We start from the raw sequence: 27,316 nt of genomic DNA on the forward strand, positions 1-27,316 counted from the left end.
CTGGTGCCTGTGTGTGTGTGTGTGTGTGTGTGTGTGTGTGTGTGTGTGTTTGTGTGTCTGTGCGTTAACAGGGGAGACACAGAGAGGAGAGGAGAGAATGCAGAGTGGAGGAAGAGGATGTGGAGGGAAGAGCAGGTCAACATCATGGGAAGGGAGAGATGAAATAATGGGAACCAAGAAAAACTGCAGGGAGAGAATGTTGAAAAAAATGATTTTGTCTTTTTAGAATTATACTCTTGATATAAGCAAAACTGAACATTTGGAAATAGAATATATATATTTGGTTATGCTTGGGCTAATAGAGGTTTGAACCTGGTACGATCTCATGGGACTGTTACACACTGCCATCTAGTTGTAAAAAGGAAAACAACAGTAATTTAGACATGAGCTACACAGCTCACTCAAACATTTCAGACTCCTCTATTTAAAAATCTATTTTGCTCATTGTAACTTCACATGGATGTTTGAGCATCACAGTGGAGACTGTTGCATGTGCAGAGTTTTTCACATCAGGTCACTGGGTGTCTTTTTTGTTATTGCCTGAATTGGACAAATCCTCACACTCATTTTGTTTCTTCATTTTAATTTTGTGACTTAGTTCAGAGTTCTGTTTTTATACCTTTGTTCATTTTCCTTTTGTGGAAGTAATGGAGATTAAATTGGCAAAAAAATTTAAACAAATACATTGATGCAAAATAATATAAAATAGAATATCACTTTTGAATTCAGCGCAGAACTTGTATGTTTGCTTTAATAGCTTATGTTCATGTTCCTACTTTTAATCATGTGAGATTTTGAATGCGGAACTATTACTGGTGATGGAGTACCGACTACTTTTGATACTGAGTGCCCAGGATTATGAATGGAAAAACTAGTTTGAGTATTTTCATATTGGTCTTTATATAATAATAATAATAATAATAATACCACCAAATTAAATGTTGTCATGGCATTTTGACATTGCCATCATAAAAATAAAATGTTTCATTGCAGCAGCAGTTACTTTCACTTCCCAAATCGAGGGCATGAAACTTGTCCCACGGAAGCTTCCGTACGCGGGGTCACATGAACGATTTGTTGTTGTCTCGAGCGAAATTCCGTCTTTATTCCTGTCTCACAGCTCACACGATACAGTATCAAAACGTGACGGTTATCAGGCTCGCCGAAATCATCCGCGTCCACTTTGTGCCCAAAAAAATGTTGCCACAGTATCGATGAACAGGACGACACTTACATCGGGCGACGGCGCTTTTGTTGACGCCGATGACTGGTGAGAAGAAGACGCACGCGCCTGTTGCGTTAGCTCGTACGCGGAGCTGTTTGATGGCTCAAAGCAGAATGTCGCATTAAGTCGTGCGTGTTGTGTCTAATAGCGCGCACACACACACACACACACACAGAGAGAGAGATATCCGCGTAAACTGGCTTCGTGCTCGGGTCTCCAGCTTACGGTCGGCTGTTAACAAACGATGCTGCGGTGGATTCTCGGTGGTCGCGAGGGTCAAAGCTCCGTGGAGGTGAGACGTCACTGTTAGCTGTAAACTGTTAGCTGTTAGCTGGTAGCTGTAAACTGTATACTGTTAACTGTAAACTGTTAGCTGTAAACTGTTAGCTGTTAGCTGGTAGCTGTAAACTGTTAACTGTAAACTGTTAGCTGTAAACTGTTAGCTGTAAACTGTTAGCTGTAAACTGTAAACTGTTAGCTGTAAACTGTAAACTGTTAACTGTAAACTGTTAGCTGTAAACCGTTAGCTGTAAACTGTTAGGTGTTAGCTGTAAACTGTTAGCTGTAAACTGTTAGGTGTTAGCTGTAAACTGTTAGCTGTAAACTGTTAGGTGTTAGCTGTAAACTGTTAGCTGTAAACTGTTAGGTGTTAGCTGTAAACTGTTAGGTGTTAGCTGTAAACTGTTAGCTGTACTCCCATTTACTAGAGTCAGGTACTTGTACTTTTTGCCATTTCTTTATACATCTGCTCCCGACATTTCAGAGGCATATACTCCACTAGCTGCGTTTATCTAAAAGCTATAGATGAAAAAAGTCTTACATAGTAACACATACAATAATGCTGTATTTATAATACAAGCAATACTATTCATCTACACCGGTGATTACTAATGTAACCCCGCTCATAATGCCGCACCTCTGATGTTAATTGCATATGGCGTATGAAAGAAGACTTGATTTTTGTAATTAAGTGTTAAAACAGTTTGTAAAACAGAGATTTACACCAAAAGAAAAATAATTTTCTGAATTTCTGCCAGCTGTTTTCAAATACACAACAGTTAAAATGAAATCCAGCATTCCACAATAAATTTAAAGACAAATAGAAAAATAGGAGAATTATCCAAAAAAACAACAACAACAACAACCTGTAAACAAAGCACTCAGATTTATCGTGAGACCCTGTGGAGTGGTCTGAGCCCAGTGTTGGGAACCATCAGACTCCTTAACAGTGTTTGAAGTAGTTAAAACTGGCTCCACCTCAAGCTGCCGCAACAATGAAATATTTCTAGTGCTTTGTTGCTTTGTCGTGGATCTAGTTGAATCCACCGGATGTGAAGTTATGTATTTAAGACCGGTGGGTATACCAACATATGCTTTTGGCAGTAAATTGAGATTTCAGACTGGGGCTGCAACAGTTAATCAAGTAATCGATAAGTTATCGACTACTAAATTAATCGCCAACTATTTTGATAATCGATTGATTGGTTTAAGTAGCTTTAATGAAAACTAGCTGATTTCAGCTTGTTAAATGGATATTTAATTGAATATTTTCTGGTTTCTCTGCTCTTCTATGACAGTCAACGCAATAACTTTGTTGTCTGGACAAAAACAAATCATCATCTCAGGGTTTGGAAAACACCATTGACATTTTTATGACATTTTTTTGATTAAATCGGGAGAGTAATCGACAGATTAATCGATAATGAAAATAATCTTTAGTTGCAGCCCTAATTCAGACCCCCCTTTTTTCTTTTTTTTTCACACCATCACTGTCAGCTGTTGAGTCACGCACGGAAGTGTTTCCATTAGTCTTTGCTGCTTTTCTTTGTCACAAGTCATTGAAAACTGAACATATTCAGGTTTCGCAATGTTGGTTGAACAGAGTGAGACTTTTGAAGACAGACTGGGCTCTGGGAGGTTGTGGTGGGCATGTGTTCAGTTGTTTAATATTGCTGAGACTAAAATGATAAATCAGTTAATAGTTAAGAAAAAAAACCACAGCGGAATCTCTGATGATGATCAGTATTTGCAAATTTAAGAGTTTGAGAGATTAAAAGTAACTGTAGATGTCAGATAAGTACAACACATCCCTCTGAAATGGAGTTGAGCTAGTAATATAAAGGAAATACAAGTTCCTTAAAATTGTTCTTAAGTACAGTAGCCTACTTTGAGTTGCCTTCCACCAGACACAGTCTTTCTGTCTCCAGCCCCTGTACCTCAGCCTGTTCGTCTCCCCACTTTCCCTCTTACGTCTGCAGAAAAGCCCTGTGTTGTGCATTGGCGAGGAACAGCCCAAAAACTGCTTCACTGAGCTGCAGGTGCTGAAAGGACATTTTGACATTGTTCGATTTCTGGTGCAGATTGATGACTTCAGGTAAGCGGACCACAACCCTCCCCCGCTGCCCCCTCCCTCTTTTCTCTCTTACTCTCTAACCTCTCCTCTCTACCCTTGGCTGGCCTCGATCCCCCTGTGATTGACAGGAGATCCTCACCTACAGCAATCTTACAGAGCATGACAAGACCCCAATCATCACCACTGTGTGATTGTGTGTGCACTGTACAGTGTAACCAAAGCTTGTTTAATGCAGTCCACATACACACATGCATGCACACGTATGAGGGATTTGCACCTGCTATTTTCCCCGCAATGCATGGTGGAAGCATGCTGCACAGTGGCACGGTACAGTGGGTCTGCATAAGTGGTCCGATTGGGATTCATAACAGAACTAAGTGTGTGTGTGTGTGTGTGTGTGTGTGTGTGTCAGTGTCAGTGTCAGGAGGTGGGGGTCGCTTCACGCTTGGTCTCCTCCGGTAATAACCCCCTCCTCTGGGTCGTGTCCTCTCCGCACACACAGGTCCACAGTCGGGGGCAAAGGCCAGAAAATTCTCTCCGGATTGCTTTTGAAGTCTGAAAATGTATCCTGGACAGTTCCTCCTCTTCTCATTGTACCTCTCTTTTTTCATCCGCTCATCTTGTCTGTTGATTTTGGGAGCAGGCAGTGTGGATACTCGAGGGTCAAAGGGCAAGTGAAGGTGTTAAGCCCCAGGACACATGTTTTTTAAGATTCCCCGGGCTGAGATGGACCTGTGGGAAATGATTCCTCACTGAAATAGAGATTGTCTCGCAGGGTTTGACTAGATAAACCTCCTAGAAATAAGGCCTGCCAAGTGCACACCTCCACCGAGGTATATGTGTCACACAAGTATGCTTGCAAGACACAACTCATATACCTTTCATCTCGTCTTTTCCAGATGCGCCTCGGCTGGGGACGATGGCCTTGTGTTGGTGTGGAATGTTGAGGTAATGCGTTGCATTATAATTATTATTCTTGTGTAATTTTAAGGAAGTTGCACACAACGCGGTGGCAATAATTGAACATTTTCTTTTTCGTCTGGCTGCTAGACCGGGGAGAGGCTGCAGGAGCTGAGGGGCCATTCCCAGCAAATAACAGCCATAACAACGTTCACCTGTAGTAATGGACTCATGTCACACACCTCCCTCATCACAGCCTCGTCAGACAGAAGTCTCAGTGTATCCTCGAACCAAAAGACCAGTACATTTCAAAACACATGTACTTCCCCCACATGTAATTGTTGTGTTTGTAATTCCAACTGAATTCTCCTTAATCTCTTTTTTGTCAGTTGTGGGACCCTGATACAGGCAACAGGGTTCAGACCATTTCAGATCTTCAGTCTTCTGTAAAGGTAATGTGATAAATCCCTTCAAGACGCGCACCTCTGATCCCTGTTTCGCATGTTGGTCTCATGTCTGTGTCAGCACCTTTCTCTGGAGGTCATCTGACACAACACAGGTCTCAAGGGAACACCGTCAGATTAATGTCAAGGAGGCAGCAGCATACATTAAAGTCTTATTAAGAGAACCCAAACAATTTATGAAATTCTGCAAGTGATACTGTATTAAGTTTTGGATGAGGTTCTTCTCTATAAACTCTTCGCAATAGACTTCAACAGGAACATTTTCTTTCAAACTCACCTCTCCCTGGCATTATCAGCGTTCGACCATATTGCTGCTTTGAATGCAAAACTTGGTAACCTCAGGATGGGACGGATAAAGTTCATCGTAAATTGAAGGGGGGGGGGGGTGTCACAAACCCAAAACCCACAAATTTATTGTATAATTTCTCGTGTTTCCATAATCTTAACATGTCATAAAAACGAGTATATGTTGATATACATTCTGTAATTAAGATAACATATCAAACAGATTGGCTATTAGTCCTGGAGATGTTTAGATCATTGTAAAACACAGTGGTACCCTCAAGATTAACCAGCCTGCACTGAAATATGTCATAATACGAAAGCCAAGAGAACACTGTGCTCAATGTCTTTAATTGTCAGTCTTATGGTAAACAGGAGCAAGACGATTATAAGTAGTAACATTCATTATACATTATTTGAGTGCGTTTTTATTTAGTTCAAGGTCCACAGATCTTCATGCTAAATTATATCTAGTTTCATCTCGGTAGCAGCTAAATATCATAGTCAAAAGTTGTGCTCTGTTTTACCGGCCACTCGAGAAATGTATGAGATTTCTAATCATTGAAAAATCTTCCACCTAAAACCGCTAATTTGTAAACATCTGCATGGTGCAATTCAGGGTGTCACAGTGCATCTGCTTTCTGTGATCACTGTCAAAGCTCTATTCTGAAAAGCATCATACGAATATCTTTTATCTATAGAAACGATTAAACGAATAAAAACCTGAAAGTGGTTCAGCGAGAAATGGTTCCTAAATATTAACCACGGCTGCAGAAATATTAAATACATCTTGGTCCTTCACATTAGATTTTTCTAATACTACTATTACAACTTCTACTACTACTACTACTACTATCACACAGACGGATGTTAATTGCTGCATCTATAAGCTAATTATATTATTTTTCTTTTCCTCACTGATATTTTGTGAGTCTGCATGGTCTTTATTTCATGTGCTCACCGAGTTGCATGTCTCTCTCTCTCTCTCTCTCTCTCTCTCAGTGCTTGCTGGTGCTGGAGCGGCTGTGTGTGTGGTTCTCCGGCGGTGAGGAGCTGTGTGTGTGGGACAGAGACTTTCAGCTGCAGTGTCACAGACAGAACCACAGTGACACCGGTGAGGAGAAAAAAACTAAAAAACAAACTGTCACAAGACGCCTCTCTCATTTGTCGGTTTGCTTGCTCGCCCCTGACGCTGCTGTTTGCTCACGCTGATTGTTGTTGCCATTGTTTTTTGGGCATTCTACAGGAATAACCGCTTTGATAGAGCTGCCCAAGAACTGCATCGCTGCCGCCATGGATAAGGAAATAAGTAAGAGAAAGATTTTGATGAGACAGGGATGTTTAATATTAACTATCTGTGTTATGCAGGACTAGAGGACAAATACACTGCTTGAAAGAATCTGTATTCCTTCTTCTTCGCAGTGATCTACAGGCTGACCGTTTCTACTGATTCCACCCTGTCAGTGGCTGAAATGCGCTGTCTGTCCGACCACCAGGATCAGATTCGAGCTCTTATCAACGTCAATGGTCAGTCTCATGTGGGCAAAACTAGTGAAAATCAAAGCGACTGTATCCGACTTTCGACATGCAACTGAAACGGCGTATGCTTCATCTAAGCCAACTTCTGTTTCCTGCCATGTCTTTCTCAGACGGGCTCTTTGCGAGCGGTTCCCATGCTGGCGAGTTGATCATATGGGACGCGATTGATTGGAACATCCTGGCGTATGAGCACATCCTTTGGGAGGAGTCGCAGACCTGTGCCCAGGCTGAGATTCGACTGGCGGCTCCTAAACCCAGCGAGATGTCCATTCAGCATCTGACCACCAACGGAAAGGTGACTGGGAACGGGATGGGTGGATGGACCTTTTATCTATCCTGAGAAATGTCCATGTTGTTTTGTTGTTGTGATCCATAAAGCAACGTGTGTGCGTGTGTGCGTGTGCGCGTGCGCGTGCGCGCGTGTGTGTGTGTGTGTGTGTGTGTGTGTGTGTGTGTGTGTGTGTGTGTGTGTGTGTGTGTGTGTGTGTGTGTGTGTGTGTGTGTGTGTGTGTGTGTGTGTGTGTGTGTGTGTGTGTGTGTGTGTGTGTGTGTGTGTGTGTGTGTGTGTGTTGCAGCTCATCCTGGCAGCTGTGGGCAGCGGTCTGTATGTGTACAGCATCCTGACCAAAACGGTGGTGGCCTACAGGAAGGTTGCCCATGACTCCAATGTCTTGCACACCATGCTGCTATCAGACAGGTAATACATTGTACAATCCTCTTACAGTTTCTTGTCGCTACCCTTTTAAAAAATGGGAAAGAAAATTTAGGATTGCTGTATGATTAAGTTAAAAAGATAGGTTTTGTCTTTGGATAAATATTTGGATAATATATATTTTTTTTAAACTAAAAAAGTCCCTACTTGTGACCCCTTTCCATGGGCTGGATATCTCTACCAGCTGTGACCAGTTCATCTAAAGAGCGATTTTCTTCCTTTTTTTGTAAATAGTTTTAGACTCCACTTAGTTATTTACAAGAACTGAAAGCAAAGACTTTAGGAAAGTCTGAAATGATGTGCTGTGGGTTTTGTGTGTGCTTGAGAATCATCATACAGCGCCTCCCATTTATCCTTCCCCAGGCTGGGAACCACTGGTCTGGACTAGTCTTTCTAGTTTCTGGACGGGTTTCTTTCTAAGAAACTTTTCCTGATCTTAAAGAAGCTGTGAGTCCAGATCATTTCAGTATGTTCCCTCAGTAAAATGCACAGTTCTGTTTAATAGTAACCTGAAACTCAATCACACAGCAGGCCTACTGCATCCAGATTTGTACCATTTTTTTTAATCTTATCAACATTTTTTATAGTTTATTTATATCATCTGTGATATTCTGTTGTCTGGGCCTGTCTAGTGCACCTGTCAAATAAAAAATCAACAGATGCACATAGCAAAGTATCTACCAATTAAATTTCTTTTTTTGTATTAACAAAAGAAAACAGATAACATGATTATTATATATTGATCGATTGGTCTATATCTGTGCCTTGCATCAAATGGTGTCCTTGAAAGGAGCAACACCCAACGTGATCACATTGTAAACCAGAATATTCAGTTCTTTAAGGCCAAAAAGGAACATTGCATGAGATTTAGTTCACATAACAGAAGTTTTCTCATCAAAAGCCAAATAAATATATTGGTTGTATCAGCAAATGGGGACGCTTAACTCTTTAGGTCACTGCACATGGGGTATTGAAACTAAAAATGTAACCTCAACTAGGCCTGTCACGATAATTACATTAACGACTTATCGTACAATACATGAATATGAAGTCAATCATTTTCATTGACCTCAATAACAGCCATTGTGTCTATATGCCTTGTTGTTGAAATAAGAATAACTGTCAACAACAGTCCAACAAGTCTTGCTGCTTCTTTCCTCTCATCTGTTGTCGTGGTATGATTGATCTTTTACTGGTCTATAAAATGTCAGAAAGTGTGGATTTCTTAGTATTTTTCTGACCCTAAATGCAAGTCTAAACTTTGGATAACATATCTCTCAGCAGCAACACAAATCGTGTAGGACTTGCATGTGCAAAGACCAATACGCCTATACTGCAAGCGCACATGATTCAGTATCAAAAAATGGTTCTGGGACAATATATTGTGTACCAAAAAGTAGTTATCGTGACAGGCCTGTCTGCAACAACACCAAGATTCCAAAAAAAACGCTGCTCTTCGTGCCTTTTGTAAGGTATCTGCCTCTGTCAGATGCTTGGTAATGTACCAGCATCCTTTTGGTACAGAGGAGCCTCTGTGCTCTCTGTGAATCATATTCAATGTACGGTTCTGTGTAGGAATCATCTTTGATTTGAATGCAATTTCTAAGGTTTGGTTTGTTCCAGAAATCCTGTAGCTCAGCAAGCAGATACTACAAACAAACATGAAGATGCTAAAGCGGGAGCCTGGGTACAACACGGTGCACGTCTGTGTCCTGGCAGAGAGAGAGAGACACACGTAGAGATGGAACAGCTTGTGATCGTCATTCAAGCGGCTGATTGACTGAACTGTGGCTCTGACACTGTCTCCGTTTCAGCGAGTTGATGTCATGCTCCGAAGACGGCAGTGTGAGGATGTGGGAGATCCAGGAGCTGCCTCTGACTGCCGAACCCGCCTCTCCAGGTGAGACACGCACCAACACCAACACAGCTGATAGGATGTAGAGATATCGAGTAGTAATCCATCCTCCAAGCTCCTCCTGTGGATTTGTCAATTTAAGAGAAGTGGATGACATTCGCAGTGATAGAGCCCATACATAAATATGAATCAGAAAAGTTCAAAGACTGAGGAAATAAATTGCCTCCACTCCACTTGTGTGTGTGTGTTTACAGTTGAGGGTTTTGGCGCGTGGTTGGTGTGGAGCTACACTAATGCAGTCCAGATGTGGTATTGTGTTTATCAAAGGAGAAGTGGAAAAGTGTTCTCTCCTGGCACTCAGAGGGTCAGAGAGGCAGTGTCCTGCTTGAGTGGGGGTTTCTGAAGTCTATTGTTCGTCTGTGTGGTTGCTCTGTCTTTGATGGTCCGGCTGCAGCTGACCCCGAGTGGAGACTTCTGTCAGGCCGTATTGCTTGCTAACCACCAGAAAGGGCCCCTTGTTTATCAGTTGTTTGCTTACTATCTCTCCGGCAAACCGGACAGCAAAATAACATGCATCTCTTGTGGTCTTGGTATATCTCAACCTGGGATCTTATCCAGAAATGTGGCCATTTATACAGTTTGCACTGAGTAATGAGGATTTTCATTAATATACAATGTGAGGTGTGAGGTGACCAGTGTCAAAGCACTGGTCACCTCCCGAATCGATTATTGCAACTCTCTCCTCTCCGGTCTCCCACTCAAACTCCTCCATGAATTTCAACTGGTCCAGCACGCAGCTGTCCAGATCATTACTAGAACCCCATCCATCGAACACATCACCGCTGTCCTCTGACAACTGCACTGGCTCCCTATCGAATCCCGCATAGACTTCAAGATTCTCCTCCTCACCTTCAAGGCTCTCCACAATGTGGCACCTCCTTACCTCTCTGACCTCCTCCACAGCTACACACCTACCCGTACTCTCCGCTCTTCCTCCTCCATGCTCCTCACCACACCCCCTGCTCGGTTGTCGTCCATGGGATGAGGAGCGTTCAGCCGTGCAGCCCCCAGTCTCTGGAACTCAAAACCCACTTCTTCTGATTGGCTTACTTTAGAATTTTTTGAAATGTTTTAGTATTTACCTGTGCTTTTATTACTCTGCTCTGTATTTATGTCTGGTCTGTTTTTACTTCCTTACATCTGTTTTTATCTTTTATCATTTGTACATGTATGGTGTCCTTGAGTGTCCTGAAAGGCGCCCCTAAATAAAATGTATTATTATTAAGTGACCAAAAATAGTTATTGCAGGTTTAAAGGAAAAATTCTGAGATGTTCAAATCTGCTCTATTTCCCCTAAATGTGGTCATTCTCACTCTGTGGGTTATGGGATCCACATCAACTTGCTTTTCACATTACATGTAATCATTTCATCATTTTTTTTATGTAAATATATTGATTGTAGCAGCTTCAGGTTCAGAGGCTCAATCGGATCAACTGCGAAAGTAGTTAACCTCTCAGATTTTCTGGTTGACTTTCTGCTCGGTAGTAACAATGAACGTTTCCCTCATTATTCTAAAAATTGTTCTTTCCAACGCAGGGTTCTTCGGAATGTGGACGTTTGGCCGACCAAACAAACAGACCGGTCCTCCAACAAAGAAGGTCGTGGATGTCCCCAACATTCGGACGCTGGAGCTGACGGGCGACCTGATCGGACACTCGGGGGCGGTCCAGGTACGACGCCACGACGCCTGACACATACAGTATGTCCTGCTTCCAAATGGTGTGACAGTTCCGCTTTAAAAAAAAAAATCCCTTTGGCATTCCGTTCAGATGTTTGCGAGCTTCAAGGAGAACGGTCTGGTCACGTGCTCGACGGACCACCTGCTGATCCTGTGGAAGAACGGAGCGAGGCAGAGCTGCCTCCGCAGCCTGGCGCTTTTCCAGAAACTGGAGGAGAACGGAGGACTCTGACCTTTAACCTAAAAGAAGAGGGTGGGAGGTCGTGTGTCGATGCTGGTCATACATAATTGTAATATATTGATGAATGTTGTTTTGCCTGCACTTGTAACTGTTGTCTGCCTGTTGACTGAAAACCTGTATTTAACTTAAATTTGAAATATTATACCTCATCTCAGAAATGTTTTATTTCCAGCCTTGTGTGTTTCAACGCCGTGCCATTGAATTCAGTCATTTCTAGGGGACGTTCCCCGTTTGGTGTAATATATGCTGGGGACCTGTCAGGGTTTAGCTGGTATATGGAGTGGGCACTTTGTTTGGTCCAATTTTTAGCAATTACATACAACGGCTCTGCCATGAATTCCTCATTCATAAAATTCATTTTTACGTTGATATTGTTGGAAATGTGTCAGTTAAATGTTCATTTCTGAGGTCATAGTTAAAAAAAGTGTGTTACTTTATACTTTGGTATATTGAGGTGCTTCTAAATTGTGGTCTTCCTATTTATACACACAACCTCTGATAAAACATCATTGAATGAACAGTGTCAAAATAATTTTTGGCATCTTTAAAGTCTATGGCACAGCTGTTGCACTGGGTTGCATTAGAAGTACTAATGCACCTAATAAAGTGGCCACAGAGTGTGTTGTTGATTGCTGCTACTTTATAACACCAGATCGATCCGATTATGGTCAGCAAAGAGTCGACACGACATCCGTATGAGCCGTTGCCATGCAAGCATCCAGTTAAATTGGTGAATTTGACATTGTTGCTGATTTTTTTTTTGCTGAACGTTAGATGAGAGGATCGCAACCAGTTTCATGTATGTAAGATAAAATATGAAGCCACTAGCCTGGCTCTGTCCAGCCCCTAAGGCTCCCTTTATGTTATGTATAGCACATACCCACCATAAAACCCATTTTTGTTGTTGTTTTATGAATTAAACAAACAACATATAGTGATAATGAGTGGGCTTCAGAGGTGCTGGACAATGCAAAGAATAAGCGTATTAGTCTAAACATGCTGCTGCCATTCACCTAAGTAAAGAATACTTTAATTCTCTCTCACAATACATTTGTGTGTGACAGGGAACATCAGAGTAAGACATCGTAATCCAGAGAGAGAAAAATACATGAAATCTTTCAGACAAACGTGGTCGATTGTAAAAGTGACTGCCTGTGGGGTAGCTACTATGCACGAGGAAGTAAAATCTTTCGAAAACACACATAACAGGGCTCAGGACCAATTTGAAATATAATTTGTGTACAATGTCACTCGCTTATTATTGTCCCGTCTATGAATTATACAAAACGGCACAGAATTGGCACGTTGCCGCAGCCACGGCCGCCAGTGTCAAAGGTGAAAGGTCAAATTAGGAAATCACAGAAAGTGACACAACGAGCAGTTCTACATGTGGCCCTGCCTCGGGGAGACTGTGGTCCGTGGCAGTGATCCGGTCTCATTTATACCATCACATTCCCGTCGGCGCTCGACACAGAGAAGGCAAATTTGTCTCTGTGAGTAGAAATCTAGCAAAAATATCTTCTTCTATTTTTCAGGATCAGTGAGAGCAGTCATGATGCATTCAGAGCTGGAGCCAAATTTCCAGTCACTGTTTTCAAAAAGGAAAAAAAAACTTTTTTTAAGAGATTTTAGGAAATCACCCCAGCATCATATAACATCCAAAACAAAAGTTACATACGCAAATTTTGTAGAATGCAAAGCAAAAAAAAACAACTATATATTGGCTGAGTATTTACAAGAACAGCAGTTACATGAGGTGGTTTACAGTTTACAGTGTATTGCAACATGAGCAGACCCAAACACTGAGACAAGATTAAGGCGTTTAAACATAACACATAAAACACTACATCATAGTGAACACGTTGAAAATGGAATGAAACTGAAATCAAAGCTCACGAAACAACTGAAAATTCCCATTTGAGCAAACGGCACCTGATTCAGTTTGTGTCGTACTAATGTGACAAAAAAAAAAAAAAAAACACCAAAAAAACTCAGTTGTACAAATATAAACGAAGCCATGGCGACAGAACCATTAACACCGACCCGCCAGGTCAAGCTGCAGCGCAGTCCCAGACACAACAAACCCTAAAGTTGTTTCTCTTTAATATCTAAAACATGTATGGCTTTTTCTGGTGGCCTTGAGGGGGAACTGTTTAAGCCAAAAGTGACTTATTTTGTGTAAAAGATGACCAAAGAGTAAGGCACCCGTATAGAGCTCTCTGTGCCTTTGGTTAATACCGTACACACGTGTCCTACTTCACTCCTAACCATCATTCAAATGCAGCCTTGGGCCAACTGCTAATGGATTGAAATGTAATGACATAATTTCGCCAACAATATAACACTGGTATCTGGTTCGGCTCTGAAATATCAAAGCTGATAGTTTCTGTATGAATGCTGACTTTGACTAGTCTTTTTTTTTTTTTTTTTGATACCCATTCCCTCTGGGGTAATAATTAAATTCCTGTGGATCTGATCTGACTTTTCACTGCACCTGAAATGAAGCGCCATTATTTTTGTTGCTGTTGCTGCACCACTCCTGCAACACCCCCATCGGGCCAGCAGAGGGCAGACCCATCATAGAAAATCTCTCAGTCTGATGGCCTCTGACGGGACACTTTGAATCCAGATCCTTGGAAAGACCAAGCCAAAGAACACGAGCTGATGGCTGCAAGCTGAGGGATTTGAAACGCAGTAAAAAAAAAACAGTGAGACACGGAGCTGATTCGTGTGAGGAGCAGCAGTCGGACACTGGCCCAAATGTAGAGCTGCTGCTCCGTTATACGTCTGCCAGGCTGCTGCGAGGTCCAACTTCTGCCTCCCGTATGCAAGTGTGCAAAATAAAAAAAAAAAACTGAAGATGTGTGCACCAAGACAGTCAGTGTTAGCGCTTTGCACGTTGTTCGGATACAAAGTAAGATTCGTTGGGACACAAATGTCTACAGCCAGTGTCACGGAGCTGTGCACGTCACAACCCGAGCAGCTCGGATACAGTGCAGTTCTCCTCGTCCTGATGCACAGGTCGGGCAAAGATCTCCACTGGCTGCTTTTACAGTACCACCGTGATGATGGAGAGAAAAGGACCATAACACTCGATCTTTGGGCGAGGTATTTCGCCGCCTCTTTAACTTTCAATCCCGACACGATCACAGAAACGGCCCGTCTTTGAAGCCACCTCTGTGTATGCGGGGCCGGACACTTAGGAAGCCCGTGTGCTTCTGGATAGGTCGCTCCTTCCAACCGGAGCCTGGTACTTGCGCTCACCGACCCCTGGATCTCTCCTTTCCTGACAACCTGTAGGAAACGTGGCGAGCAGGGGACTTCTGGTCGGTAAGAATTGGGCCCCAGACACACAAGTCAACGTGTGTCTCACACTGCCGGCCCCCCACCGAACTTTTGAGTACGCACACATTCGCCGGCAGTCAGGTATGAACGGATCTCATCGGGTCCTTATTTTCTGTCAGTACCTTTTAGCGTTGGTCACCATCTTATTCACCATGTTTCTTTTACAGCGATAGACAGATGTAGGATAAAAAAGAAGAAGATTTGGTCGAAGAAAATTAACAACTGGGGGGGGGGGGGGGGGTTGAAAAGCAAAGGAGGCAAGAAGGAGCTCAAAGTGAAAATGTCCTGATCGGCTAAAGTGCAGGTTTCTGGCGTGTTAGACTGTACGGTACCGATTGTCAGGTGAGCCGTGAGGTCCGCACAGTTTCATAGACGTGTTATTGGGAATATTAAAAAGCAGGCGCCTCGAATGGCAACCTTGTTCTCCACCGGCAGAACGCCAACGCCGAACTAGAGCCGCGCAGGAACAAAAGGGCTGTGGTTTGAGATGGCAAACGGCATCTCAGAGTTCATCGGGGGCCCCCGGACGAGACGCACCGCTCCACCGCAGGGCCGCGTTCACCGTCCCACCCTGCTCCGGGTGACGGGGGAGGGGAGGCCGGCGAGGAGCTGGTCAAGAGGGCGGCGGAGGGCGCAGGCTCTTACACTTCATCTCATCCAAGCCCTTCCAGTACTTGTAGTTTTCTGACAGGTGCTCCATGAGACCGGGCAGGCTGGCAAAGGCTGGTGAGGAGATCCACACAAAAGGGTGAGGGGAGTTTAAAGGGAGAAGGAAAACGACAGACAGATAATAACGCTTTGGTTGATTTAAATCATGAGTTTGTCAATACCCCCATGACCACATTGAAACTGGTTTTGGTGGGTGTAATAAACCCCACCGTCCATTTTGGTTGTCATATGTAGAAATGCGTTCCACTGATTTGACGTATCAGATCAATATGCAGTTAGGGCAATGAAGAAGAGTGCATGGGATGCAAAAGAGACCACGTCTTTCATTCTTTTTTTCCCTGCAAGATTAGACAGAGATTCCCTACTTGTGTTTCTGTCACCGACGGCTAAACGTCTTGAATTTTCCATCAGAAGGACAGGTATTTAGGGAAACAATGACTCGATCTGTGCGATTAACTCCAAGTGGACCGAGCCCATTTGGTTCGTCCAGGAAACCAGGAGTAAACATGAACACCTGCAGTAGAAAAATGCCCGCGATTGGCGTGACCGTCACCTGCCACCGGGCCCTTCCTGTTATCATTCCGCACGAGCTATTGGGCGAGACAGGATGTGTGTTTGTCTGAGGGGGTTTTTTTGTTGTTTTTTTAAGATGATTCACGGACACTGGCTAATGTTATGTACACAGTGTGTAGCTCCCACATTAAAGGGCAGCTAGGGTTAAATATGTCTGCCTCTTTTTCTCACACACACACACACACACACACACACACACAGCTTTTGGTCTACAGTGTGTGTTCTGCTCGACTGCTCGTCCCTCCCCAAACCCAGTGATCGTAAACCCCCCCCTGTCCCCGTCCCCTCTACTATTTTCCCAACTTCCCTTCCCCTGACACCCTTCTCTCCGTCCCACTGGCATTTGGAATCTTTCCGTGACATCAGAGCAGTGTTGACGGTAAACAAGTTCCCTCTTGGGAAGACTGAACTAAAAGGGAAATGCAGTGGGAATGGGGAGCTCCGAGAACCATGTCTTTCCCCTTGACTCGTCCTCCTCCTCCTCCTCAACCTGTTCCTGTCATTTCTATTGCTCAAATCTGTCTTCTGAGAAATGAAGGAATAACTGGAGACGGTAACGGGGGGGTCGAGGAGGATATCTGAATGTTAAGAGGTTCCGCTCTATCCTGACCTTCCCGCCATTTTGTTCCCGTAACTCCGAATTGCTGAACAAATTGAAACAGCGAGCGGTGGTTCAGCGGCTAGTTCTGCTCCTACTTCACTGGAAACACAGACGGCGCAGGGCGGGTCCCGGGACGGGCCTGTGTTCGTACCACTCCTCATAGAAAGCAACAATGGTTGCCCCCAGTCTAAATTTGCCATGATTTGATTGTTCAGCTGGTCCACCACTACAGTCCAGACTGAAATGTCGTCGACTGTCGACTCATCCGGTTTACTGTATATCCGTGGCTCGCAGTGAAACGTTTGCCTCGTCATTTTGAAGTGGTCTGTACAGAATTCCGTCATTGGGCGGAATTGGAAAGACTATGAGATAATAATCCGTGTATATGGCACCACCATGATGTCAAAAACCTTTTTTTCTCTCCCCTTTTTGGCTTAATACCAACATACTAGAAAAGTTAAACCAAGATAATATGACATGGTGAATGGTCCGCATTAATGTGATGCATTTCTAGACTTAATGACCACTCCATGCACTTTACATTACAGTTCACATTTGTCCATCAATACCAACACTTTAATATCTAGCCCTGATAAACATCAGAACGTTAGTGCTGTGATTGTGAGCACGTTAGCAGCAATTCCATCAAAAGCACCAGTACGCCCATGTACAGTCTGCCTTTGAAGCTTATCAACTATCCATGTGAAATGCCTGACTGTGTGGTATGTTAAATATTGTGTTCCTTTGAACAAACTGCAGAGGTTGTGGCAGATACTAGCAAAGCTTCCTGGTGATGTTACCATGTCATACACAGTGCGATCAGAGGATCTGTATGAGGATGAGCTGGCGGAGGTCCAAAAACGTGAGCCTCAAGTAGCTCCTGGCCCGTTCAAGGTAAACAGTCACGGGGAACAAAAGCTAGGTTTCGAAGTTAAATGAAGTTCAACCGGTTTTATTGGGCATCCGACTGGTTCATTCAAGTTTACAACAAAACTCCACAGACTAAAGGAGGTTTGTGAGTTTTAGACAAGCGCCAAAAGATGGGGACTGCGAAATTGCACTCAGCAGAATCAATGTTTCATAGAAGTGGGCCGGGCCACCGACCAGATTAGAAGCACTTGAGAAAAGGTCCACCGATAGAATTACTGTATCTGGGACAACGGGCTCCTTGAGAGTAAACATTTAAGCTTGTAGCACGGTGCCATCGCAGCACCTGTCAGACTGTACCAATATGATCGGACTTCACGGCAAAACATATACAGTATGTGACGACATTTTGGCTGTGATTCAGGAAGTAGAGACGGCCATTCACTAGCACCGGGAGGGCTGGCGATTCGATCCGGCTTCCCCAAGTCCGCATGCCGATGTGTCCTTGGGAAAGGCCCTGAGCGGCTCTCGCAGCAGTGTGTAAGTGTGACACACTGCTGTGTGAATGTGTGTGAAAAGGTGAATGTGACTTGTGCTGTTAAGCGCCATGAGTGGTCAATAAGACTAGAAGCCCCCACATGCAGAAAAGCAGGGATGAGAAGCACAGAGGCGTGCAAACGCAGCTGCAGAGTTCACAACAGCAACAACAACAACCACAACAACAGAAGTTATTCTTACCATCCCAGGCGTCAAACATATCAGTGATGAAGTAGTCCATAAATGAGATCTGAGATTTGGGCACGCTGCAGGTGTTCCTGTCGAACACTGGCATCACCACTGGCATCCCCTGTCTCTTCTCCTCATCCGTCTGCAGGGCAAACACACAGAGTCCCAATGAAATAGCGGAGGCGAAGATGAATGCGCACTCCCGAAAGCGTTCACAGATGCAGCGCTGTTCTCAGATTTCAATTGCGTTGCTCGATTAAACCAAGCTGCACACGTGCTGCCCACCCACCTGTGCAAAGTACTCCTCTGAGATCCGGCCGGCCCATTCGATGCAGAGCTCGAGCGGTCTGCAGGGGTTGGCCACATCTGCACACTTGATCAACATCCTCTTTATGAGCAGACGGTTCTCGGGAGAGTTCCTGATGTTTGCCTGACCCTCACAGTCGCTGTTCATGCTCTGTCGGAAAGACATGCAAGACATGAGGACCTGCACACGGCTAATGGATACAATGCACAGTATTCAGCGCATGCTGACACCGTCCTGTTCAGTAATACCTAATTTCACTCATCGCTTATTAATTGCTAAGATAGTGTAACACAGTTTTTTAGTCAGTGCACAGTAGGTCAGCTGAACATGCAAGAACATGAAGAGTTTACCATAATAAACTAATAATACATTCATATCTACTTGGGTTACAATTGAGCAAAAATTACTACATGGTAAATTTTCCCTATAGCTTTTATCGAATTGCACTTGAGTACTTTCCAGGGAAACTTTCGCGGAATCATTAGCAGATAAGGGACCGGCAAATGTTGATTCTGATGGGGGAGTTGAATCAAGGCCACTGACACTTACACTTGAGCTGGTCTCTTCTATGGCAGCCATTGGCTTGTTGATGCTGTTGACGAACTTGTTGACATGCTCAAAGTGCCTTGTCATCTCTGTGGCCAGCACCATGTCAATGATGGCCTGCCGCAGTGTTCGGAACTGATTCCTGCCATCAGTGAGGAGCATGGAAGAGGATGAAGAAACGCTTCGGATCAGTACAGTACGCCGATCAGTAACCCTAACCCCACCCGTAGCTGAGTATAGGAGAATATCACCACCAACTGCTGCTACAGACCTGTCGATGTTCTTAAAGATGTTGCTCTTGCTGTCCCGAACAGTGAGCTGGAAGGCAAGGGCCGCGTGGTGGCTCTCGAGCACCGCAGTGTCGTTGTAGAGGATCGCCAGTTCGCTACCAGCGTTACACAGGAAGGAATTGGTCCTGCCCGGGTGGTCCACATCGTGCACTGAGGCTGCTACCAATGCCGCCACCTCATCCAGCTGGTCCAGACTGCTCTGAATGAGACAGCAGATACAGAAGGCTGATGTCAGCGTGTGGGTTCAGGAGATGTATTGTTAATACATTTCCGCGGTGGATTAATAATGAACCAGTTTTTTGGGGTCTGTTTCGGACGACAGTGCCAATAGGTTCAAATCAGCTAGCTCATAAAGTGTGTAGTGGCTTCTGGATCTTTGACATTCTGCAATAATTTTCTTTTACCAGTTTTTAGTTAGAATAGATGCCCTTTTGTATCTCGGCCATCTTCTCATTTAGAATATACCTTGGCATGATACTTTGTTCCGATGCAGTGGCTAACGAAGATTTCCAGGTAGCAGGCAGAATTGGGTCTATTACGGCTTAGTGTCGGCGTAGTCGGCTGTGTATGCTGGCAGAGTCTCACCTAAGGTGAGCTGTCTCTGGCCCAGTAATCGTGGCCAGATTTGGATAGGTTTTGGGTCTACAGATTTCAGCTAAGAACTGGCACATTTGACCATAATCTGGACCAGTTTAGGTTAAGTATTGGGGATGGAAGGATCCGGAGGGGTGAGCTGCCTCGAGGTGGCCACCCTGGACTGAATTGGTTGATTGATTTGGCCTATTGGGTGAATAGATAAATTATCATTGATTCCTACATTCATTCAAATGAGTCCAATATTTCATACATTTGTCGAAATGCATTCTGCACCTGTTGCAAATCACCGTTGCTGTTTTCCAAACAGGCACATGTCCTGATACCCTTATCTGCATGAGCCAAGTTACTCAGTGACAGTGCCGATATACTGTTGAGGCAGGCATGTGTGAAGGTGTATGTGTGCTACGGCTTCATGTTTTTCCTCTAACCTTGACTCTCTCTTTGCGTAGGAAGTAGGCGGTAGCATGCAGCACGTCTGCGGCGTGCGTGGAGTTGTGGTAAGAGTTGGAGGAGTGGTAGCTGGTCTCGATGAGCTGCAGCCAGGAGCGCAGCGTGGCCTCGGAGCAGTTCAGGAAGTCACACACTCCGAAACTTGTGAAGATCTTCAGGCCGAGGTAAGTCAGCGGTCTGCAGGGGTCGTGCAATGCACCAAATCAGTGTTTTTCAAAGCTTTACCCAATATTTGCTTCATCCGTAATCTTTGTTATCCCATTTACGCCGGCATCCTCATCTACTTCAAAGTCTCTTTCTTGCACACGATGTAAGCGATGTAAATCTTCATCACTCCTGAATCAAGTGGATCATCAATTGATCTTCAATCTTCTGTAGTTTAGACACATGATCAAAGCTGACTGTCTGTGGGTTTGCATTTGCTTTCTTAGGAGATCAACTCTCACCGACAGAGTGGATAAATCTATCCCAAATATCTCAAACTATTCATTTGAAATGTAACCAATTTGTTGAGGATGGAAATATATCAACTTCCTATTTGGGGGAGGATTTTCTGAGCCTTTTCTGAACCGAAGAAATTGGCAGGCTTTCTAATTGTTTTGGCTTCCTTTGGTCAGTTTCTGTCTCCTTTGTACCTCTTATGCGTCGCTGCCTCCAGCTCCAGGATGTTGAACTCCCAGCACTCCTCATCACTCAGCATCTCGGCAATGGGCGGAGGCACGTCATTCAGAGTGACCGGTATTGCCAGCTGGCTCTGGCTCATATCTACCAGATAGAAACAAGGATACAAACACACACACACACACACACACACACACACACATGGTTCAAGGTGATTTGACCATAAAAGGGGGCAAACCAAGAGGCAGCTTTGCGTGAGATTTGATGGATAGATAATTAACGACTGTACCAATCTTGGCTCTCCGAAATGTGCAAACATACTGCTTCGGTGTCTCACTTAGTAGCTGGTGCTTTGAGACTGTGGTCGAAAGAGGGTGTGTGATAACATTGTTTGAACAAATGGCATGAGAGCTGACGGCTCGATGAAAAAGATGAAGATTCTTGGAAAATAGACTCTCGAGTTAGATCTTCTCTCAGTGAAGTGCTCTTGTGACTTTAATCATCTTTAATGGGGTTACATAATACAATCAGATGGAAGAACTCATCAGAACATTGTGCAGCTTTGGGCATGACAATAACCACCTTCAACTAAAATATTCATCCACAAGATTCACTTCAGGTGCCAGAGCTCATGTTCAATAATCTCTGTTATGATGAGGGCTATTATGTCAGTACTCCTACCTGTTCCTAACTCTGACATTAGTCAAACAGCGATTGGCTTGACTGAGTCATCTTTTACAGTGAGAAGCTGTGAAGAAATGTGTGTCATTGTCCGAGCACTGCTAACGTATCTAGCCTGTTCAAAGGGATAATGTATTCACGTCATTGTTCTAAGAATGGTTAACATCAGTAAGTTCCCAGCAAATCCCCGTCCAACTTCAACCAGACAAGGGCACTAATCAGCCACAATACGTGAAAACGCCTGGGGGATGTGCAGGGCTAAGAGGTATCTACTGTAAATTGTATTGTTACATTGTTTTATAATGATACATGGTCAGTGTCATGATGTGATAATTCGTTGGTTCTTTAAAGCTTACTTTTGCAGAAAACATATTCATTTCCAGAGAGTCTCCGCAGCCCATCCTACAGGAACAAAAGTACACAATTCAGTTGATTACAGATTAAATTAGTACATTGGCTCCATACTTTATGATTTTAAAATGTCCCTGCTGCAAACGAGATACCAGAACCAACAATATTAGTCCATCTCTAATTCTCGTTTCACACTTCCATAGTCTGAGGCTCTCATTTGTTTTCTGAAGAGCTCAAAAACTCAAAAAGAGCCAAGTCATTCCCTGAAACAGCTGGGCAGCGTAACTAACATCACTCAAAGTGGAATAAATTGTGTATTTGTTTGGGGACTATTATCGGTTGTGTTTGAGCACACTATTTCCAGCAGCAGGATGTTCATGTTGATGAAGGACCAAGTCACCTGTTTTTGGACAACAAATGGAGCCCTGTAGTACAGAGCGATGAGACATATGCTTTAGACGAACAGACAATAATTATATCTGAATAAATGTATGATATAATGAATAATAACATGCAATAAGTTGTCTTTTAAAGAGCCGTAACACTTTTGAAAGTGTTTCTTTGCTGGATGTTGCTGCTCTCAGCGGATGGATCAGAAAAAACGCGCTTTCAGAACAACCAAGCATCTGCGTGCAGGGACTCGCCTTTTAATTGATAAAAAAAAAGGTTAAACATAAAATACGCAAACACAGATTGGCATCTTGAAAATACAAAGACCTTCTTTGTTCAAAAGTGATGCATGATCAGTGTCACACGCATGAAGTGAGAACTCTTTTAACAATGTGAATACAATTTCGAACCTTCCCTCATGAAAGTGTTTCAAGCTTCTATACTTTTGAATGAACTTCAGCGCGCACAGTGAGCATCGACACCGGCCCCTTACATTCATGAGCCCCCCAACCAGGTCGTTGGTGTGAGGGTCATCTTCTTTGGAGGCGAGCTGAGGGGAGTAGAGCTCGGTGGTCCTCAGGATCTCCAACACGCGATCCAGAGCCTCGGCTACTGTCACTGGACTGCTTTCCTGGGCTGCATTGATGATGTTTATTACCTGGGCAGGAGGGAAAAATAAATAGTTGCTGTTCTGCTGCAGAACAGACGCTACATACAAATGGAAGCACAAGAGCCCTCCGCAAGACGCGGCGTAACAGAGCGCTCTTTTCTCTGTGCATGTGTCACGGAGATGTGCATGTGATGCCGTAGAAATCTTGACTGGGGCAAAACAGCTAAATAAAGCCGCGTCCCGAACACACAAGCACATCACAGGACATGAAGCAGGAGTCAGAGCGTGACATACTGTATACTTTATATCATCAAATTAGGACCCAGGCTACAGGCCTGACTTGAGTCTACTGTTGCGCGCAGCAGCTGCTCCCGTAGGGACACCCGGGGAACACCAATCATAAAAAACACTTCAGAACGCTTCCCTTTAAATGTGATGACGCGCTTTCACAGCAAATCTATCCGTCGTGTAAACAATCCTTTCGAAATTTAGCCCACTGCTTCCTGGGACTGTATAAAACTGAAACTAACTATCTCACCAGAATGCCTCCAATAGCCCAGACAGACAGCCCGGGGTTGGATGGGGGTCATGTATTTGTCAACTGCAGCGTCCTGTTAGCGGGAATTCTTAATATATAAGATAAATATAACATACAAGTATGTTTTTTCCATGGAAGTCTGGTTAATCTTCAAAGGTGTTTAAATATCTGTTGGAAAACGAGCCGTGCCACATCTTCTCACTAATAGGATATCATATTACTTGTCTGTTAGGCCTTTTCTGAACCAAAGAACATGTGTTGTTGTGTCATGGTATCAATTGTAAGAGGCAAAGCCTCCATTATTGGCTCAGTGGAACAACATTAAGGAAGCGGAGAAAGCCCTAATGGACACTGAATGGCTTTTGTGGTGTCGGGATAATACATTAAAATGCTTCAAAGTGGCATGGATTTGAGCAAACAGATCTCATGTTTGAATGGCTGTGCTACAATGACATCGTGCGCATTTCCTGATGAAACAAGCCGGTAATGGGCCACGAGAGAACTTCAGTTTCTCAGTGAAAATGCACCACGTGCAACCTGGCGATGGCTGGCGGAGGAATGAGCGCCGAGTGATTTCTCCTCACTGGAAGAAACATTTGTTTTTTGAAAGCGCTGAAGGCATTCACTTGCCTGAAATGATCCCGCGCGATACGACATGTTCAGGTTTGGCAGAGGACATTTTGTGCTGTTGACTCAACCTAAGTGATCCATTGCTGTCACTTTGTTCAAGCATGTAAGGCACAAAGAGAACTTTAATCAGATACGTCCATTAATGGTAAAAGTAATTATTGTTAACAATTTTTACTTTTTTTTTTTTACGTCAATTTTTTTCAAAATTTTTAAATTGATTAAATCTGGTCAACCCAGGGTTATACAGCTAACAATTTTAGTCACATTTAAGCACAAACAAATGTGGACATTGACCAACCAGCCACTGTGGGTGGTGCAACATTTTTGAACACTGAAGTAGGAAATACTTTTCCATTAACAGAGATTATAGGTACAAAGTTGTGCTGTTAAAATGTCTTTAATTTCACTAAAATAGAGGAAAAAATGCACAAAATGTGTTCAAAAAAGTGATGAGCTGACAACAACTGAAAATAAAAAGTTGATTGTTTTTTTTTTTCTGTTAGATGTACGAAATGACTGACTGCTGAGAGCAGCATACCTTGGTGATGGGAGCCTCAATGGTCATAGAGTGAATCCTGGCGACTGAGGAATATCTTCGATTCTGTAAACTGGGAGCTGTAAATCGGGAAAAAAAAAAAAGTATTTATTTTTTTGTTGTATCATTTTGTATTTTTCCCTCATTGACAAAAAATAATTGAAAATTGAAAAAATAAAAAAAAGGATTACAGGACCCTCATCAAAAGGGTTATGAATGAAAGACATAAATGGAAAGACTTTATGAGATCAAAGGAGACAAAAGGAGAGGAAATGTAAATATAGAAAACGTAACTCTAAGGATGTTAAGGTGAGAAGAATTGTGTTTCGATTAGAGAAGCGGCGCTCGGCTGAAAGGTGCCCCGACGTCTTCAGCCCACAACATCTCTTCTCAGGATCTCTTCAGCTCAAGCGCCGCCCATAACACAGGCTGACTCTGAATTCTCCGATTCGCCATCTCCCATTCCATTCTTCATCTCTTCCCTGGCCCCATTCCTCCTCTTATGTTTAGCTGTATTCCCGTTGTGAACTTACTTCATTCATTCGTCTCCCCACCTTCATTCTGGGCCTCTCCTGCTCGCCCTCCCTTATCTGGCTCGAACTCTACCTCAGTTCTGTCAAACAGATGATGCAGTTCGAATGGCCTCACCGTCACTACCGCGGGAGCTGAGCGATCTGGCATCAATTGAGTCTTTCCTCCGGTCCCGGTGACGTAGAGAATGGCACTCTGTAGAGAGGCAGGGGGGGAGCAATGGATATGACATGTACAGTGAATGATTAGCGATACAGTGCTGTTTCATTTGATAGATATTACATTTTGCTTGCATAGCACTTTGAAATCTTGCCCCAGTCTGTGCCTCTCATGTGTTATCATTACAATCATTTTCCTGGGAAATAAATATTGGCCATTTTTAGAAAGCCCCAGGAGGCAATTTATTCATAAAAAAATAATTGAAGTCATAATTCATAAAAATAAAAACCGAAGAGTTTCAAATTTTTAACCAGTTTCACAAGTGGCCACTCTTGTTTTCTGGGAATATCCTTGCTCATTTTGTATGGCATAGGGAGATTATACAAGCATTATTTATACTGTATATAAAGGTATAAGATAACCAAGTAGCATCAATACAGAGAATTATAGCTCATAATGTTTTGTTCTTTTCCACATCATACAAAAACTGAGCAAAGAGAAATATTATTTCTGGCAGCCGTGTTTTGCTTCTTACAGATGGTAAGAAGAGTCTTTGAGGATTCTATACGACTCACACAGGAAAAGTGGCATTATTTAAAATACCTTGGGTTAATTTATCTTTTAAAAAAAAACAGATGGTTAGTAGGCAGCCAAGAACTGAAACATGCTCACTAAAAAACAGACAGGTAAAAAAACAAACCCCATCAATATTCAAGATGGCATGTTGAAGATAAAGCTTCGTGCTTTTGCTTTACTACTAATCGGTCGGTAAAATCCATTATTTGATTTACTCTATTTACTTCAGACACTGCTCCTTAATTTTTTGGACATGGCACACATTAGATTGTAATATCATTTTCCTCCAAGCAGTGTTTGCTTTCCTTTGAACTGTTCCAGCTGCGGTTACAAAAGATCTGCCGACCTCTGAATTGCTCCACTGTTGTTACACATGATGACATATCACTGTCCATCTCATTAGCATATTATATAACTACACTGGTATACACATAAGGAGAACTGGAGAGGGAGGAGATTGCCATGTCGTATGGGGGCAGTAGGTTCAATAGATAAATGATTGAATGATTGTCAAGAAAAAGGCAAACCAGCTTTTTTTCATATTTAAACTCCATTATAAATATGCATCCACTTGTGTTTTTACCAGTTTAATAACCTTTTTGTACATTTTGTCAGATTTGGGACTCCGTAGTTTACCTGACTGAGAATGTTCCCCGCTGCATCTCTCTTCCTTGTTGAACTTGTGGACCTGGTGGACAGAGAGCAGGAGTGGATGAGAGTCAAAGTCTGGATGGTGACCAAGAGTGGCTGTTACTTTGCCTCTTCGCCGAGAGGAATATAATCAGCCGGATGTCCTGCTCCTCGAAAGCAACACGCTGGCAGGATTATTGCTTTGGTTGACTAGTGGTAATTTACACTGAATACTGCGTTGGCAAGCTCTTTTTACGCCTAAAAAGCTGTGAGACTCCATCTAAGTTCAATTTTAAGTATTCTCTAAAACTATGCCCTGTGATGGCGAAGCTGTTCAAGAATACAAAGTAGGCTATTACATGATATGGAGTAAAGGCAGCACTTCCTAACAAAGCCAAATTGAGTTCAGATCAGAATCTGAATTTCTAAAAACCTGTGTTTCTTTGTAAAAGTTATTATTGTGCCATAAAAATGTATAATGTCCGTGTCAAGAGCGTGTCAAATTTACAGTTTCACCATTCTCATGGATTGGATAAAAAACTAAAAATCCAATCAAACTTTCTATCTGTTATGCAGTTTGCTTCCTGCATCAGGCTCATCAGTTTCTGCACAGTAGTTACTTCTCGTCACCTTTGTAGATACAAATTGGACAAGGACAGTCTGTTCAGTCATCAGCACGTGATTGTCAGCGCGAGGAGTTACCAAGATGTAAAGCACAGTGTTGTTTCTGAGCTACCTTTACCACCACTATGAACCCCTTTTGAAACATTTTCCCATGGTCAT

General features: G+C 43.2%; 2 protein-coding genes across 5 annotated transcripts in view; one reads left to right on the forward strand and one right to left on the reverse strand.

Moving 5' to 3' along the window:
- Nucleotides 1–1,034: 1,034 nt before the first annotated feature.
- On the forward strand, nt 1,035–11,452 carry wdr41 (WD repeat domain 41). 2 transcript variants are annotated; one of them, XM_035625719.2, is made up of 13 exons: nt 1,041–1,517; nt 3,484–3,599; nt 4,478–4,526; nt 4,629–4,757; nt 4,868–4,930; nt 6,227–6,338; nt 6,471–6,533; nt 6,647–6,751; nt 6,874–7,058; nt 7,339–7,460; nt 9,290–9,375; nt 10,928–11,061; nt 11,161–11,452. In XM_035625719.2, the coding sequence occupies exons 1-13, from the start codon at nt 1,470–1,472 to the stop codon at nt 11,299–11,301; spliced, it is 1,353 nt and encodes a 450-aa protein (XP_035481612.1). In that variant the 5' UTR covers nt 1,041–1,469; the 3' UTR covers nt 11,302–11,452. The 2 variants fall into 2 exon arrangements, with proteins under 2 accessions (XP_035481615.1, XP_035481612.1); XM_035625722.2 differs by lacking the exons at nt 9,290–9,375; nt 10,928–11,061; nt 11,161–11,452 and adding an exon at nt 9,099–9,283 and having other exon boundaries at nt 1,035–1,517.
- Nucleotides 11,453–12,318: 866 nt separating this feature from the next.
- pde8b (phosphodiesterase 8B) overlaps nt 12,319–27,316 on the reverse strand; it is a 42,306-nt gene continuing 27,308 nt past the window's right edge. For all 3 annotated transcript variants that reach the window (XM_035625717.2, XM_035625716.2, XM_035625718.2), the window contains exons 11-22: nt 26,540–26,591; nt 25,286–25,363; nt 24,641–24,717; nt 22,818–22,982; nt 21,940–21,985; nt 20,917–21,046; nt 20,260–20,458; nt 19,216–19,433; nt 18,948–19,086; nt 18,381–18,548; nt 18,104–18,233; nt 12,319–15,378 (exon numbers count right to left, since the gene is read on the reverse strand). In XM_035625717.2, the coding sequence (XP_035481610.1) occupies nt 15,269–15,378; nt 18,104–18,233; nt 18,381–18,548; nt 18,948–19,086; nt 19,216–19,433; nt 20,260–20,458; nt 20,917–21,046; nt 21,940–21,985; nt 22,818–22,982; nt 24,641–24,717; nt 25,286–25,363; nt 26,540–26,591 (1,512 nt within the window). In that variant the 3' untranslated portion in view covers nt 12,319–15,268. The remainder of the gene's footprint in view (nt 15,379–18,103; nt 18,234–18,380; nt 18,549–18,947; nt 19,087–19,215; nt 19,434–20,259; nt 20,459–20,916; nt 21,047–21,939; nt 21,986–22,817; nt 22,983–24,640; nt 24,718–25,285; nt 25,364–26,539; nt 26,592–27,316) is intronic.

Source organism: Scophthalmus maximus, chromosome 2, assembly GCF_022379125.1.
Source record: "Scophthalmus maximus strain ysfricsl-2021 chromosome 2, ASM2237912v1, whole genome shotgun sequence".
Taxonomy (NCBI): Eukaryota; Metazoa; Chordata; class Actinopteri; order Pleuronectiformes; family Scophthalmidae; genus Scophthalmus; species Scophthalmus maximus.